This window comes from Typha latifolia, chromosome 2, assembly GCF_019914945.1.
Source record: "Typha latifolia isolate L0001 chromosome 2, TyphaL0001v2, whole genome shotgun sequence".
Taxonomy (NCBI): Eukaryota; Viridiplantae; Streptophyta; class Magnoliopsida; order Poales; family Typhaceae; genus Typha; species Typha latifolia.
This window is the reverse complement of record NC_133087.1, coordinates 14,572,412-14,587,789: the sequence shown is the minus strand read 5'-3', so window position 1 is coordinate 14,587,789 and position 15,378 is coordinate 14,572,412. Positions and strand designations below refer to the sequence as shown.

Genomic DNA, 15,378 nt, shown 5'->3' with positions numbered 1-15,378 from the left:
AAAATTGTTCTATAAATCAAAATAAAATTTCCAAATTATTCTATTATAGTACTCTTTATATTAGTACAGTAACCAAATAGTAACTATCTCAATACTATTTACCAATAACTACTTTAGTTTTATCTCCTTTCATATAATACTTTTATATTTATTAAATATTATTTTAACATTGAAAAAAAATTATTTCAAACATTCTCCCCCTCTCTTTCTTCTTTGTCGTCTCTCCTCTCCTCATCCATCAATTCAACAAATGTTTGAAATATCTCTACTTTTCATATCATATTAAGAATAATAATTATACTATTATACCGATTTTAATCAAACATCATACTAGTCTAAACATAAATAAGCTCTGTTATGCAACCTTAAAACATAAATATAGCTATACAATGTACGGAAATTATTCCACGAGTAAATGCCCCTAGATTTTTACGTACAGATACTAATCGTATGGGCTAAATGCGTGCATCGAATAATCTCTCTCAATTCGGATCCGCATCAGTATCCGATCCGTTAGCGAGCTAAAACGGATTCTAGGAATTGACGTTTTCCTCTCCTCCTAAAAAAACATGAGCTCCCAAAACCCTACACCCATGGAGTTCGACAACTTCCACCATCGAAGAGAACCATCTGCTCTGGTAAGTTGGGCTTTTGACTCTTTCGCAAAATTAAAATATGCCAATTTGTATTTATTCTTCCAGGTACATAATATAGATAGATTAAATTGGCGTGCAAATAGTAGAGCAAAAACCGATGCCTTGCATCATTTTTCAAGTAAATTTTGGAGGTAGTCCGCCTTTATCTTCTGCAACTTTGGGACAACATCTTTCATCAAAATCCGATCTTTGGGTGAATCCTTGGTGCATTCCAATGCCAATTCCACCATAGATAACAAGCATTTGTGTCTTGCCATTCCATCATCACCAGACTCGTCTCTCAGGAGGACTCCATCCAGTACATTCGTCAGTGTGTTAGGACAAGCATCAAACACCCACTGTCTCAAGCTCCACTCTCCACCAAACATGGCATCCGTGGGTTTCTTCCTCGTGAACGTCTCAAGCATCAGCATTCCGTAGCTGTAAACATCTCCTCTTCTCGAGACTCTTCCCATGTATCCATACTCTGTTACATATGTCATGTTACTTCATTTCTTTTAAAAAGAGAAACATATCAACTAACTCATGGTGGTGGAATTTATTACCTGGAGGCATATAGCCGACGGTGCCTGCTGCACTTGCCGACACCATGGATTTGGTGTCAGAGTTCAACAGCTTTGCTATGCCAAAGTCTCCTAGGTGTGCATTCATGTCTTCATCTAGTAGCACATTGCTCGGTTTTATGTCGCAATGCAGCACAACTTGGTGGTGGTGGTGGTGGAGGTGTTCCAAGGCCTGTGCCGCATCTAGCATAATGTTCATCCTCTGGAGAAGGGACAAGTAGCAGTCAGGAGAGTATAACCATCTCTCAAGGCTCCCTTTAGGCATGAATTGGAGAATCAAAGCCTTGAAGTCTAAGTTGGAGCAAGTGCTAATAATCCTGATGAGATTCCGATGCCTGACCATGCTCAATGCACGGCATTCTGCGTCAAAAATCCTCGAAAACCCTTCACTTTCAACATTCAGGACCTTTATGGCGGCGACGGTTCCGTCATCTAGGACTCCTCGGTACACCGAGCCGGAGCCTCCTCTGCCCAAGAGATTAGACTCACTAAAATTGTCGGTGGCACGAACTAGCTCATGGTATGAGACCAGGGTGAACTCATTCAGATGTGGTGTTCCAGAGGAAGATATGGTATTCCTGTCGCGTCGCAGCCGATAAGCGAAGAGATAACATGAGCAGAAGAGAAGAAGTAAGACAAGAGCAACGACAGGGAGGATGATCCTTAATTTATGCAGTGGCTCGGCCCTTGAATCGGAATGAGTTGAGTTGAGAGGGCATCGGGGGAACCCGAGTTTTGACGATGCTCCGCCGCACAATGCGGCATTGCCCATTAAAGATTGGAAGGTGATGTTGGAGAATATGCCACCACCTGGAATCTGCCCTTCTAACTTGTTGAAAGAGAGATTCAAACTTGCAAGGTAGTGGAGATCAGCTAAGGATTTTGGTATGGGGCCAGAGAGTTCATTGCTTGAGAGATCCAGACTCTTGATACTTATCAATTTGCCAAGAGATTGCGGAATAAGACCTTCAAAAGAGTTGTTAGACAAACTCAAATCCTCTAACATCGGAAGCTGCCCAAGAACATCCGGGATGCTACCTGAAAGCCGATTCGATGATAAACTCAACTGGTTTATGGCCTTCAAGTTGCCTATATCTGGAGGAATTATGCCTCCCAGAGAATTAAGTGAGATAGACAAGCCCATAAGATTGGTAAGGCTCCAGATGCTTCTAGGGACGCCTGATGTCAATTTGTTGCTGTCTAGCTGCAAATTCTGTAAAGTACTAATGTTCCCTATTGTTTCTGGTATGGATCCAGATAGAGCATTGAATCCCAGGCCTAAGTAGATCAGGTTCTTTAATTGTCCGAGCTCATGTGGTATGGTTCCTGAGATGCTGTTGTTGCCCAGGAGGAGTGCTTGAAGCCCTCCTAGCTTAGCAATCTCTGGTGTTATAGCTCCTGACAGCTTGTTGCTTTGCAAATTCAAGAAAAAGACACTACTCAAATTACTGAATCCTGCTGTTATTTCTCCGATGATCTGATTCTCGCCAGCGTTGAATTGTAAGAGATTTTTGCTGAGATTAGCTACAGATTCCGGGATAACCCCCCCCAGTTCATTCTTCAAGAAATGGAGCTCCTCCAACTTCCTGCAGTTGCATAGAGAGGTGATAAACTCGAGCCCACCGCTCAGCTGATTCCATGCGATAGCAAAGTGCATTAGGGATGGAAGGTTCTTCCCAATATCGGCAGGCACGCTCCCGGTGAGGTTGTTGATGGAAAGGTCCAATAAATTGATCATGGAAGCATTTGATAAGGATGTTGGTATTGCACCTGTTAGGCTATTGTGTGCCAGGCTTAGCCACTGGAGCTTGGCTAGATTGCCTAATTCTGGGGGGATCACGCCATGCAAGTTGTTGTAACTCAGATCAAGCTGGGCAAGGTATGTTTGATTGCCTATACCTGCAGGAATCGCCCCTGTGAGATTATTGTTGTCGAGGAATAGGATTACAATATTTGGTAAAATGCTGAGCTCTGGTGGTATGGTTCCACTGAACATGTTGGTGGACAGAGACAGGATCTGCAATTCTTGGCATCGAATAAAGCTTGTCGGGATCATGCCAATGAGCTGATTGTCCTCAACGGAGAAGAACTGGATGCGAGGGATCATAAGGCTATCATTTTTGGCGAGGAGAGGACCGGATAGTTTATTGCTTTGAAGGGCGATTTTGGTGATCAGAGACATGTTAAAGATGGAAGGAGGAATAAAGCCAGAAAGCTGGTTGTCATAAAGATTGAGGACTCTGATGCGGGGAAGGTGACTGACGGACTCGGGGATGATGCCCATAAGAGAATTATTACTGAGATCAAGGTGGGCCATGAAAGAGAGGTTGCCAACATAGGGGGAGATGGTTCCTTGCAGAGAGAATCCATGCAGTTTGAGAGCAATGACTCTATCCTTGCCAGGGTCACAAACTACACCAGTCCAGGAGCAAAAGGAGGTGTTAGAATTCCAGGTTGAATCAAGAAAGCCATTTGGGTCATGTACATGGCTCTTGAAGGAAAGCAGCGAGGAGAGGTCAGTTAGGTTGTTGTGCTGCAATGCAATGGCAAGGTGAGGAAAGAAGAATACCATGAATGGAAGCAGCACTAGCATGTCTGACAATGGAAAGGAACAAGGCATGGCTGTTTGTCTGTACAATTACAAAATTGATGTAGACTTATAAAACCTAAAATGGAAAGGGAGGAAGAGGCTTGGCCATGCTTGACTTTCTAAAAATAAAGTCAGTCAGGGCGGCTCCGTCCTCCCACTTTAGGAATTGGGCCAATGATTGATTACGTCACGGGTGAGGATTTTGTGTATCTGCTACTTGTCCGAGATAGTGCACATTAAATAATTCTGATTATATTCAAAAACGGATAAGACTGCTTGTGTTTTTAAATAATTTTTCAAAAACTATGGATTGAGGTTGTTAGATTAGAAAGTGCGATTGGGATTATTGGTAACGCCAGGGCATAAAATCTACTTTAATGGACGGCTCATAATAGGAGTGGTAATCTAGCTCATTATTTGCAGATAACACGTGTTCGGCTCAAAATTTTATTCTTTAATAAATAAGCCGACCAGTAGCTAAAATTTAAGCTTGGGTCCTCTAATGATCTGCTGATGTGGCCGGAAAGCTGTCTTTAGGCGGCTATATGTTTCATAAACCTACTTAAACCTTAATGACTCGACTTTTTGGTCACTATAGGAAAGCTCTCTTTCCTAGTATGGTATGATAATGTTATGACATATGAGTTGTATACCATTTAAGTCAATTTAATTATTTGTTAAGTGAATAAAGCTAGTTAAACTCAAAATAGCTCGTTAAGCTAAAAATGGGCCGAATTCTTTTTGAACATTCTAAGTTTGATGAATTTAATTTCAAGCCCAACAAATACGAGCAAAGCTCGTGAAGTTTAAACTTGACTTAAAAAACAACTGGGAAACTAGTAAAGCGTGCACGGGAAATTCGACAAGTCGGATTCGGATCCACATCAGTATCCGACCCATTGGCAGCCCAAAACTTATAAAACGAAGTCTAGCTTTCTTATTAGGGATTAACCTTCCCTTCTCTTCAAAAATTAGTGAGCTCTCAAAACCCTACACCCATGGAGATGGACGCAACTCCCACCGTCGGAGAGATCGGTCCGTCCAATCCCCAGTTCACTGAATCCATATCCTCCGAAGTTAACGGAGATAGAGTAGCATTAGTTGCCTCGGAGAAGCGCAAGAGAGAAGAGGAAGAGAGCAATGGAGTTGGGGAGGAAGCCAAAGAAGACTCGAAGAACAAGGCTCCACTGTGGAAGACGAGCCTGTGCTCATACTTCCGCAGGAATATCGGGGGAGATGGCTGCAGCCATGGCGACGCGTGCCGCTATGCCCATGGGGAGGCCGAGCTCCGCCCTCGGCCTGACAACACGTGGGATCCCACCTCCAACCGCGCCAAGAAGCTAATGAAGTCTGATGGGGCCGGCGGAGACGGAAAGGTGGAAGCTTTGGCGGCGCCGGAGGTGACGGTGGACGAGGAGTCGCTCGACAAATGCCTGATTGGCCTCCCGAGGAAGTGGGCGTCCGACAATTTAAAGAGCTTCCTTGACGGTCAGGTAGAGTTGTTGTGTTCTCTATCTTGGTGAATTGATTTCTTTGATACGTAAGGATATATTAAAATCATACTATCTTCTAGTTACGCTGCTATCTCAAGCACAGGGACATTCAAAAGAATCAAGAGACAGAATAGAATTTCAAAAGAAGCAAATATGAATCTCTTTGTTGATCAATCTAACGACTACAATTTAGGAATGTAATGAAAAAGCTACTCTTTTGATAGAACTCTTCTCTACATCAATTTTCTGAGCTAAGTAACTTTACTCTGAGACAAGGAATAGATTTAAGGTCACATGGAAGACAAATTTTCAGCTTTTAGGACAAAGCTATTACAATAAAAAATTTGTGAAAAGAGGAAAGGAGAAGAGGGATACCCCACCATCTGTGGGGCAGAAAGGAGAGGAAGGAAGAACAGTGCCAACAAATGAAAAGATGCTTAACCCACCCACTGTGAGAGGAGGTAGAAGAGAAATGGGAATAGGGAGTAAAGAGGAGGGAAGCCGGAGAGAAGGTTATAATAAACCTTTTGGAGCTGATTTTAATTAGTTCCCCTGTCCCTTATTGCGGATGTCCAATAGGCACAAGTTAGAATTGATTTAGGACTCATACTGAGCTTCTCAGTGAAGGAATTGACTTTTGATTAATAATCATCCATCATTTACATAATAATGAATAATCAATTATCTCATCTATGATATACTATTTATCTATTATGAGAACATCATCTTGGTCTATACTACTTAAGTTTCTATCTTGAGAAGTTATCTACTACATGTAATGGTTGATTATATTAGGTCAAAGATTGTTATTGCTTGAATCTTTTACGCTCATCAGTATATTCTACTGCATTTGTGAACTTCTGATGGCAAAGTAAAATAGTACATAGTCTTTTTATTTCAACTCCTTTGACTATTTAAAAAATTTTGGATTTTCTCTCTGTGTGGAGATCTGAAACCATTACTTAATGTTCAGGGAATTTTCTACAAGTCTGCTAAAAAGAAAAAGGGAATGCCAGTAGGTTTTGTGACCTTTGAGAATACTGAACATCTTAAAAGTGCTATTGAGGTAATCCCTTGTACTTCCCAAACATTTATCAGTATGAGTATTTGGTAACGGAATCTTGGTTTTTCTGCCACCTTTCAAATTGAATAGATTTTGAATCAAAAGTCTACTGGTGGAAAGGAAATAAAGGTTGTAGATGCCATTCGTAAATCCCATGAGAAGAAACATAAGATGGAAAATTCTTTTGATCAAAGTAGACAACAGCATGGGGCAAACCAATCAGGCAATGATGATTCCAATCCTGACATGGAATCAAATTTGGTCAAGCTGGGTACTAATACTGAAGAAGAAACTTCTCTAGGTGAAGGCTTAGCTTCAAAGACAAAAGCTGTTCGTGATGTGGTCACTCCACTTGCTCATATGCCCTACAATGAGCAGTTGGATTACAAGAAAAATGGGCTGTTGCAAATACTCAAGCGACTTGTAAGATAGTTGCCAAGCCTTATAGAATGTATTTTCTACTGAAATTTGGTTAAGAAACTATATTCTTGTTATTATATCCTGTTCTTGATTGTTATGGTCTGTAATGTTCTTTAAAAAGATTTGGTAATTCAGGTTATGCATAATTGGGAGTTTCTTAGTTTTCATTCCACTGCAGACTCGGAATGCTCGGAAAGCTTGTCCAGATTCTGTACCACTTCCAGAGTGGGTGATTAAGTCAAGAGAAATAGGTAATATCCCCTTTCACTATTCACTCTTGGCAACCTTCTCTTCGAAAGAGTTGCTATGGCAATTGAATTTTCTTTGTAAAATAGCTGGTGAAAACATCACAAAATTTTGCCAGCGGATTTGTCATCCTTTTAAGGGAAAATTTATCATTTTATTTTCTATAAGGTAGATCATCTTTGAGTCTTTTTTTTCTATTAAGCTCATTTTTTTTCTTAATCCATTTCGACATTGATTGACATCGGAAGATATGCAATTATATTTTTTGGGTTCAACTACCACAATTGCTCCTTTCATTGCTTTTAGTACTTAGGAATCAAAAACTCAGGTTTAGGCTGTAAATAAATTTATGTATTGATAGTGATACAAATATTTGATGCAAGTTCCCTGGGAAATTCTTTTTACAGATAAGACTGGACTTACCCTTCCTAAATCCTACCAGATAGTAACTACCTTCTCGAACTTTTGACTTGCATAGATGTTAGGTTGTTGCTTGCCTTGTGCCCTTGTTGGTGATGACGGGTAGAGTAAAACTGAACTTGCTAAAGGTGGCTCTAAAGCTAACCCTTGCTGGGCTGGATCAAAGAGTAGAAATCCTTCACATAAAATGAACTTTTATGATGTTTTTACCTAGTTTTTCCTGTGACTAGCAAAATGATCTGATGAAGCACTCCTATAAAAGACAACTCCAGTATCTACAAGATCAGTATCAAAGTAGCATGTTCATTATCACTAGACAATGTTTCTTTGTTATTTGATGCTCATCCAAAGTGTTCTCTTTTTACATCTATATTGCATAATAAAAAAATTCTGGTGCTTTTTTTTTCATTTAAAAGTGAATTTTTTATCTAAATCATTTAGGTGGTCTTCCGTGCAAGCTTGAAGGCATATTAGAGTCACCAATAATAAATGGATACCGTAGCAAATGTGAGTTTTCAGTGGGCTATTCGTTGCAGGGTAAACGAACTGTCGGATTTATGCTTGGAAATTTTAGGTCAGTTTATCTCAATTCTTTTGTTGAGGAAACAATCTTGTGTAGCTGATAACAAGTGCTTCTTTTACCACAATAATCTAGGGAGGGTGTGACAGCAGTTGAGGAACCTGTCAACTGCCCAAATGTATCCAAAATTTCCTGTAAGTATGCTATGATCTTTCAAGATTTTTTACAGTCATCGGTCTTGCCTGTGTGGAGCAGAATTGACAACATCGGATTTTGGCGGCAATTGATGGTATGCTCTCCTGTACCATATATTGTGTATATCTTTACAAACTAAGAGTATCAAACATTTGCATAGTGTAGAACTTTTGCTGACATATTGACTGTTGCTCTATATTTTGTTAGACATCTTTTGCCATCTAATCATTACCCTGTTGAAATTTTATGTTAGGTGCGAGAGGGGAGGGATCCAGTTCAAGTTGCTGTTGCTCAAAATCTGGAACCTCAAATCTTGGAAGTCATGCTTGTCATTCAGGTTACCTCCTCCTAAAGGAAAGAAGTCAAAGTTGTATTACATGCAATATCATTTTGCAAATTGTGCTATAGGCATGGAGATATCAAAATATAACATACAATCATGCCAACATTCTTGAACCATTCTGCAAATTATGTATGCTTATTTCCATTTCTTGCATAATTGTATATAGGAACTGCGAAATCTATCGTAAGTTTGTATCACATACAAAATGAATCAGTAATTGCAGTATATTTAAAGGAAATTCGCAACATGATTGATAAACTTGTGATTATTAAGGAGTTATTTTCTCTGGACATTGATATTTCTGTTCAGCATGAGCTGAAGTTCTAGTTCACTTATATGCAGGTTTGCTCTTCTGGCGTTGATGAAGAACTGATGAAAACTGAATTTGACAATTTGTCTAGGGCTTTTGCTCAAGGAGCAGCTGCATGCTCACCTCCTCTACCTCTGACAACAATAATAGTGCAGGTGAGTTTATCATTAGAAGAATTATTCTTTGATTCTATTTAGTCTATGGGTTCGGATGAAAAATGAGTGAGTCCTTATAGATTCCTCCAGCATACAGACATACTAGGTCAAAATGTTAGATAGTTGGATATGGTCGCAGTTTCTGATCTTCATCCATTTGAACAATTTATATTCAGTCTGCCAAAACTACTGGATCCTTTTTTGATTTGAGTTGATGTTTATAGTATCTTGTTTAGTATGTTTTGGTCAGCTTTTTAATATCAGAGAAGTGTTCTTTTGGTCCATCTTGGTATAGAATGAATAACTGACTGCACCTATGTATGTGAAAGCATTGTTATTTAGTTCTGAATCAGGCTGTAGTTTGATGCTATCTGAATTGAATCTAATTTTCTTTTGTTGTTGTAGTTTTGAATTTTATTTCTTAACAACTGCCAACAGATATTGTTAGAAACTACTTTTAGGAAATCACACTCTTCTGTCAAACACCAATTCTTAAGCCCTTAGTTATCAATTTTTTCTATTTGGCTGCATTTTTCCTTTATGTAAGAGGATTTCATTATATAGTTGCTCCTACACATTGACAATTCACGCAGCTACATCAGTTCCTTTAATAGTTCTTCAGGTAGTTTGGTAATGAATGAATTTTCTAGTGATGATGCAGTAAAGGTTTGGTACTTTTATTGATGGTGCACTGGTTGAAATGCTGTACTAAGTGATTTTGGTTCCTAAATGATATGGATGGGGTTAAAATTTTGTGTTATTGAATGATCATGAATTCATGATTAAATCTATATGTTCTAAATTAACACAGTTTAACTGTGAAGAACTGCTTTTACTTTGCTCTGTATTTGTCGAAACAATTATTTATAACATTATCTGGAATTGTATGAGAACTTTGAGCTTGAGAATGGTTATTAGATTTTCAACTGTAGTGCTGATTCTTGTAAATGGAGTACTGCCATTATAATTTATTCTGCATGTCTAAATTAGCTTTGTATGGATTTATAAGTATGTTCAAATTGACATAGTTTGGTCTTTCTTATCTCGTTTGATTATTATTTGTTTGATTTGACAAAATGATTAGATGGATAAATTCCAAGTTTGGGGAGGACAGTGGAATCTAAATAGCATGAGTTGGACTTTAACTTAGGCTACACAATGCAATTCAATAAATTTAGTCCAAGATATAACTCCCTTGTACTTGATGAACAATAATTAACAAAAAGAAAGTTGCTTCTGTTTTCATAAATTGTTCATTATTTAACAAGGAAATTTCAGAAGATATCTTACATAAAAAGATTTGAGTTGAAGTGCTTCTTGCACATAATTTTTCAGGAAGTAAATCTCAGATGGAAAATTGTTGCAAGACAACCATCAGATGAGCCATGGTTTTCGGTCACAATGTTGAGCAGGTGGGAAGCAACAATTTCACAAAAGTAAATGCACGTAGGTGAAAAATGCAAAGATAGAGTAGTCAATTATTTAACAGATAGAGTCAGACTGAAGAATAATGGGAGGTTAGGCCGTAGTAGAAGATAAGAAGATGAGGTAAGATAAAGTTATTTTAGATAACAGAGAGGCCATCTAGTACACTAGCACAGAGCAATTTGTTAGTGACAAAGTGAGGAGGGCAAGATCCAGAACCCTAATGTAGTAATACAAGGCGTCCGAATAAACATGATTAGCATGATGCCCACTTGGACTACCAGAAATTTTTAGATCAAGATAGAGACAAGTAGCAGAACAGGAAACATTTTAGTCACGACTCATGAATATTTGGAGCATCAGTGTCTAGAATATTTCTAGGGTATTAATATTCTCTTTTCTGTACTTCCTAATTCTGTTTTTAAGAGTGTTTTTTTATGTAGGATCACAAAGGAATATCAAATGCTGCACCAGCTGATTGTCCATTGATTCCCCTGCTAGTACCACAAGTAGATGGAAGTGCTTGTCCAGAAAATTTTTTTGACAATGGTGGCAGGATTCATGATTACATAAGCAATCTCCGCTTCTCCATATCACCAACAGCCTTTTTTCAAGTGAGAAACACTATAATTCCTTAGTCTCAGTTTTTCATGATTAAATGATGTGCTCACCATTATAACTAAGTCTGCAGGTTAATTCTCTTGCTGCGGAGAGGTTATACAACCTTGCAGGTGATTGGGCTGATCTAAATCATGATACATTACTCTTTGACATATGTTGTGGGACAGGAACAATTGGCTTGACTTTAGCAAACCGTGTTGGAATGGTAGTTTCAAAAACTCTAGTTGATTTCTTAAATTCTTGGTGCTTGTTCAGACCTAATGTGTTTGGCTGGCTTGGGCCATATCTTTTTAAAGGCCTGCTGTTTCTGTTCTTTGATATACCTCTCTCTAATAGAATAATCACGTCAATCTAACATCATGAGTAGTAGAAATTAAAACCATATTTTAAACAAAGCGTACTTGGCTCCTTTTATTTTGTGAGTGGCCTTGTTTATAATAATTAGTAAGTATAACCCTTACATTCTTCCTTCAAAATAATTGCTTGTTGTGGGCAATGTTGATTCTGTATCAGTTGGAACTTGGAAGACCTTTTTAAATAAAAAATATTGTAATGGTAAAAGGTTCGCAATTTTCTGAAATATCAGGTTGACATGAAAACTTGTGTTTGATGCAACAACACAGGCCCTTTGCAATAAAACTCAGAGTAATGGACATACTTTATTGAAGAATGTTCCCTATTTTCACATAGATTCCTCTTTTTATTTTTCTAAAATGTAAACCATTAAACAATTGTTTTAATTACTAAATCTCCGAAAACTCAGAGTTTCTCACTTATTGCATTTTACTGATTTCTTTATATTGATAACTTGTAAATTCTACAGGTTGTTGGCATTGAGATGAATGAGTCAGCAGTCATAGATGCACAGAGAAATGCAGTGCTTAATGGTGTGAATAATTGTAGATTTGTCTGTGGAAAGGTAAGTTTGTTTCAATTAGAGTTTCCTGTACTGTGACAAATTAATGACTGGAAACTTAAGTTTCAATTTTTAATACAGGCAATATTGCTGCATTTAATGACAAAAGACATGTGCTTTTGTTTAAAATATAAATAAATTTCTAAGCTAACTGCCTCACTCGATTGCTTGTGATCGTATTATTAAAATAGTAATGACAGGTTATATTCAAAGCCTAATAATATATGGAGATATATGAAAAAAGGAAAATTAGAAAGGACAAAAATATCAATTCTAATGAAGCCAACTTAATCTTTACTGCCTCTATATATTAATGCATGACAATTACAACAAGTTTTGGTCCCAACAATTTGGATTTGGCTATATGGATCCTTTTCTTCCATTCTCAGTCTTGTGTTCCTTGTATGATTCTCTAGATAAACAAGTCGGAAGTGAGTTCAAAATTTTCTTTTTATGTTCTTATTTGGAGGCCTCTAGACCTCTAATTCATTTCTGATTTTACATCATGGGACTTAACAGGCAGAGGATGTAATGGGGTCTCTGCTTAAAGAATATCTTGGTGTCCCACAGCAAGCTGCCCTAGATTGTAATGGTACCTCAGCAACGAATAGCACTGAAAATTATGACAGTGCAACAAATAATGCTGATAATGGTGGAACTTTCCAGCATGATGCATGTACATCCAGAGAACTCGTATGTGCAACTGCTGATGAGATGCTAGACAGTTCAGGCGATAGGAGCAATGAAAAATTTGAGGCCAGCTGTGAAGAGAGCTCTGAAAATAATGGAGCAGATAACTGCTACAACGGATCCTCTGAACATGAGCTTTCCTCCTGTGATGCCAAATCATCTGTTATACTGAAAAGTTGCACTACAGGGCCTAAAGACACAATTCCAGAGAATCAGAATTTGAAAGATGTAAGTCGGGATAACTGCCTTCCTGAAGAGAAGGGAGTTGTTATAGCTCCTCTGTGCAGATTTAAGAATGTCGTGGCTATTGTTGACCCTCCACGGGTTGGTCTTCACCCCATAGTAAGTTACCACTCTCTACATAAACTTTTTTCTTTTGTTTTGTTTTTTATAGGAGGTAATATATTCCATCAGCACACTATTTTAATTTAATAAATTTAGGTTACATTCTTGGCAGTTATCATTAATATGTAAGAAAGTTTCATGGCATTGAATTGTCCATTGTGGTATTTAAAGGTTTGCTTTCAGTTCAAATCCTGATGTATATTTGTTTTGATATTCCTGCAGTCATGATTTAGAGCCATGGATGCTTTTACTATGTATTTCCTGAAGCAATTTTCAATTGAAATCAGACTAATTTGATTGGGCTGCTAGTTTATTTAGTGTTAGTGCCCTGATATCCTTTTAATTTTGAAGTCAACTTGATTAGTTCCATTTGCTCTATGACTATCTAAACTACATGTTTTTGTTACATATCTACTTGTTTCTGTTCTTAGACTCTGATACCTTGAATGTCATGAATCTAAGAATTTCCTTTTTAGACCTTTGGGAAAAAATTATTTTTACCCCCTCATTTCAGTTACATATCTACTTTGTTACATATCTCTGAAAAACACCTTGGGCCATATTTAATCTGTTGCAACAATACCATCAAAGAACATTCCTAAACTGTGATCACAGTTTGTTTAACTCTGTACAGATTTTTACGTAGTGTTCACTGTCTGACCATTGTTTTCTTCTATCAAAAATTCCAAATGGTTGATTGCATCGTTACCTTCTTAAGGTAAGCTCATAGTTTCTATGATTTCCAGGTGATTAAAGCTCTCAGGACTCATCCACGTATAAGGCGACTTGTGTAAGCTCTTTATCTAAACTCAAATAATGTTTATGCACTCTTGTTTCTTGAGAGGATGTTCCTGTACTCATGTTGATCACTTGCATGAAATGGTTCGGTTCTCTTCTGCCACTGTATTAAGCAACAAACATTGAAATATCTTATCTTCTTTTTTTTTTAAATAGAAAATTTTGTCCTCCATCAGGTACATTTCCTGTAATCCTGAAAGTTTGGTGGCTAATGCGATTGAACTTTGCACCCCAACTGCTGATGTAGCGGAAAAGAGGAAAGGCAACAGAGGATGGCGAAACATGAGCAGTGCTGGTCTGGCCAGACAGCGGACAAAGTCGATGCCGAACTCTGAGCCTTTCCGGCCTGTCAGGGCCATGGCGGTCGATTTGTTTCCTCATACTCCACACTGTGAGTTGGTGATGCTTCTTGAGAGGTAGGACTGCGGCTTTTCTTTTTGCCCCTGAAGAACTGTTCTAATCTTATTTATTCCAGAGAATAATGTCACATGTATTCAAATTGGCCTGCCAATTTAAATATGCTTAAAAAAATTAAGTGTAACTCTTTTTGGTTACATATACTAACATCGATTAAGATCAAGAATTTTCTTTTTCTTATGTTTTAATCAATTGCATGGAGGCATCCGAGTAGTGCGATCTTTCTTCTTTCTTCTTTCTTTTCCGTGACGTAACTTCCTTAAAACCTCCGCAACCAATTCTTTTACTGGGCCTCGGTGGCTAAAACTGAAATGCCGGTGGACAGACACCTTGGCAGGTCGGCTGTTCGGTCAACGTCAACCAACTAATGAAGCGGGTTGGATCAGGTTTATAACTTAACTAACCGTTACATATATATATAAGCAGCAATGGTGATGTTATAAGGAAGATTTTTTGTTATTCTTTTCACCGTTTGTAAATCTTGATTGTTGAAGTATAGACTATATAAAATATATCATGTATGATTATTTATTTATTTTTAATTTTCGACCGTTCGCAGCTGCTTCTAAGTATATTGCTCGGCCTTTGATGACTTTAAAATGCAACTTTGTATTTTGTTTGCTTTTTAATTCATTGGCCTTAAGAGTATGGATTGGGTGGTCCAATATACTAAACATGGTTACACTGAAAAAAAGAAACAACTTAAACTCCAATCTGAAACACCCAAACCTATGGTAAAGCGAATTAGACAAAGGTGGCACTTTTGGAGGCCTTTGAACCGACCCACATGCATTCTGTGGACTTATTACCATGCATGAATGAATGATTAGGACGGCAATACCCGACAAAACACGCATATCATGATAAGCCTTGACTTCCTCAAACGGTAGAGTAGAAGTGCAAAATCTTAAATAGCTCCAGATTCGGACAACCAAACACGTGATGTAGCTACTAAATGAATCGGTTTGAATCGATCAAAGAACAATGTAACCATTTCTTCACATTTCCAACTAATAATCTTTCGGAGCAAATCGAAAGTATACAAGATAAGGATAAGGGAACGAATGCAATCTTGAATTCCTGATTTCTAAGGAACGAATCGATGAGATGGTGAGTGAGTGAGTGAGTGAGTGAGAGAGAGAGAGAGAGAGGAAGAGAGATCAAAACATCTCCAATCCAGCGGCGTAGGAGT

General features: G+C 38.1%; 2 protein-coding genes across 2 annotated transcripts; one reads left to right on the top strand and one right to left on the bottom strand.

Annotated features, from left to right (window-relative positions):
* Positions 1-658: 658 nt before the first annotated feature.
* Positions 659-3,839, bottom strand: LOC140782704 (uncharacterized). Its single transcript, XM_073129425.1, has 2 exons — positions 1,202-3,839; positions 659-1,122 (listed from the first exon to the last, which is right to left on the bottom strand). The coding sequence occupies exons 1-2, from the start codon at positions 3,837-3,839 to the stop codon at positions 764-766; spliced, it is 2,997 nt and encodes a 998-aa protein (XP_072985526.1). The 3' UTR covers positions 659-763.
* A 919-nt stretch (positions 3,840-4,758) lies between these two features.
* LOC140782475 (zinc finger CCCH domain-containing protein 24) lies at positions 4,759-14,374 on the top strand. Its single transcript, XM_073129061.1, has 14 exons — positions 4,759-5,302; positions 6,276-6,368; positions 6,456-6,788; positions 6,964-7,036; positions 7,893-8,025; positions 8,107-8,260; positions 8,420-8,503; positions 8,852-8,974; positions 10,843-11,013; positions 11,091-11,225; positions 11,844-11,939; positions 12,456-12,968; positions 13,718-13,761; positions 13,946-14,374. Exons 1-14 carry the CDS (start codon positions 4,808-4,810, stop codon positions 14,187-14,189), a joined length of 2,691 nt encoding a protein of 896 aa, XP_072985162.1. The 5' UTR covers positions 4,759-4,807; the 3' UTR covers positions 14,190-14,374.
* The last annotated feature ends 1,004 nt before the right edge of the window (positions 14,375-15,378 follow it).

Excerpts from the sequence above, each read along its gene's own strand:
- LOC140782704 (XM_073129425.1), bottom strand. The coding sequence starts at position 3,839 with ATGCCTTGTTCCTTTCCATTGTCAGACATGCTAGTGCTGCTTCCATTC. Across the intron at positions 1,123-1,201 it reads CGTCGGCTATATGCCTCCAG|AGTATGGATACATGGGAAGA; the intron begins GTAATAAATTCC and ends CATATGTAACAG.
- LOC140782475 (XM_073129061.1), top strand. The coding sequence starts at position 4,808 with ATGGAGATGGACGCAACTCCCACCGTCGGAGAGATCGGTCCGTCCAAT. Across the intron at positions 8,504-8,851 it reads AAGTCATGCTTGTCATTCAG|GTTTGCTCTTCTGGCGTTGA; the intron begins GTTACCTCCTCC and ends ACTTATATGCAG. Across the intron at positions 11,940-12,455 it reads GTAGATTTGTCTGTGGAAAG|GCAGAGGATGTAATGGGGTC; the intron begins GTAAGTTTGTTT and ends GGGACTTAACAG.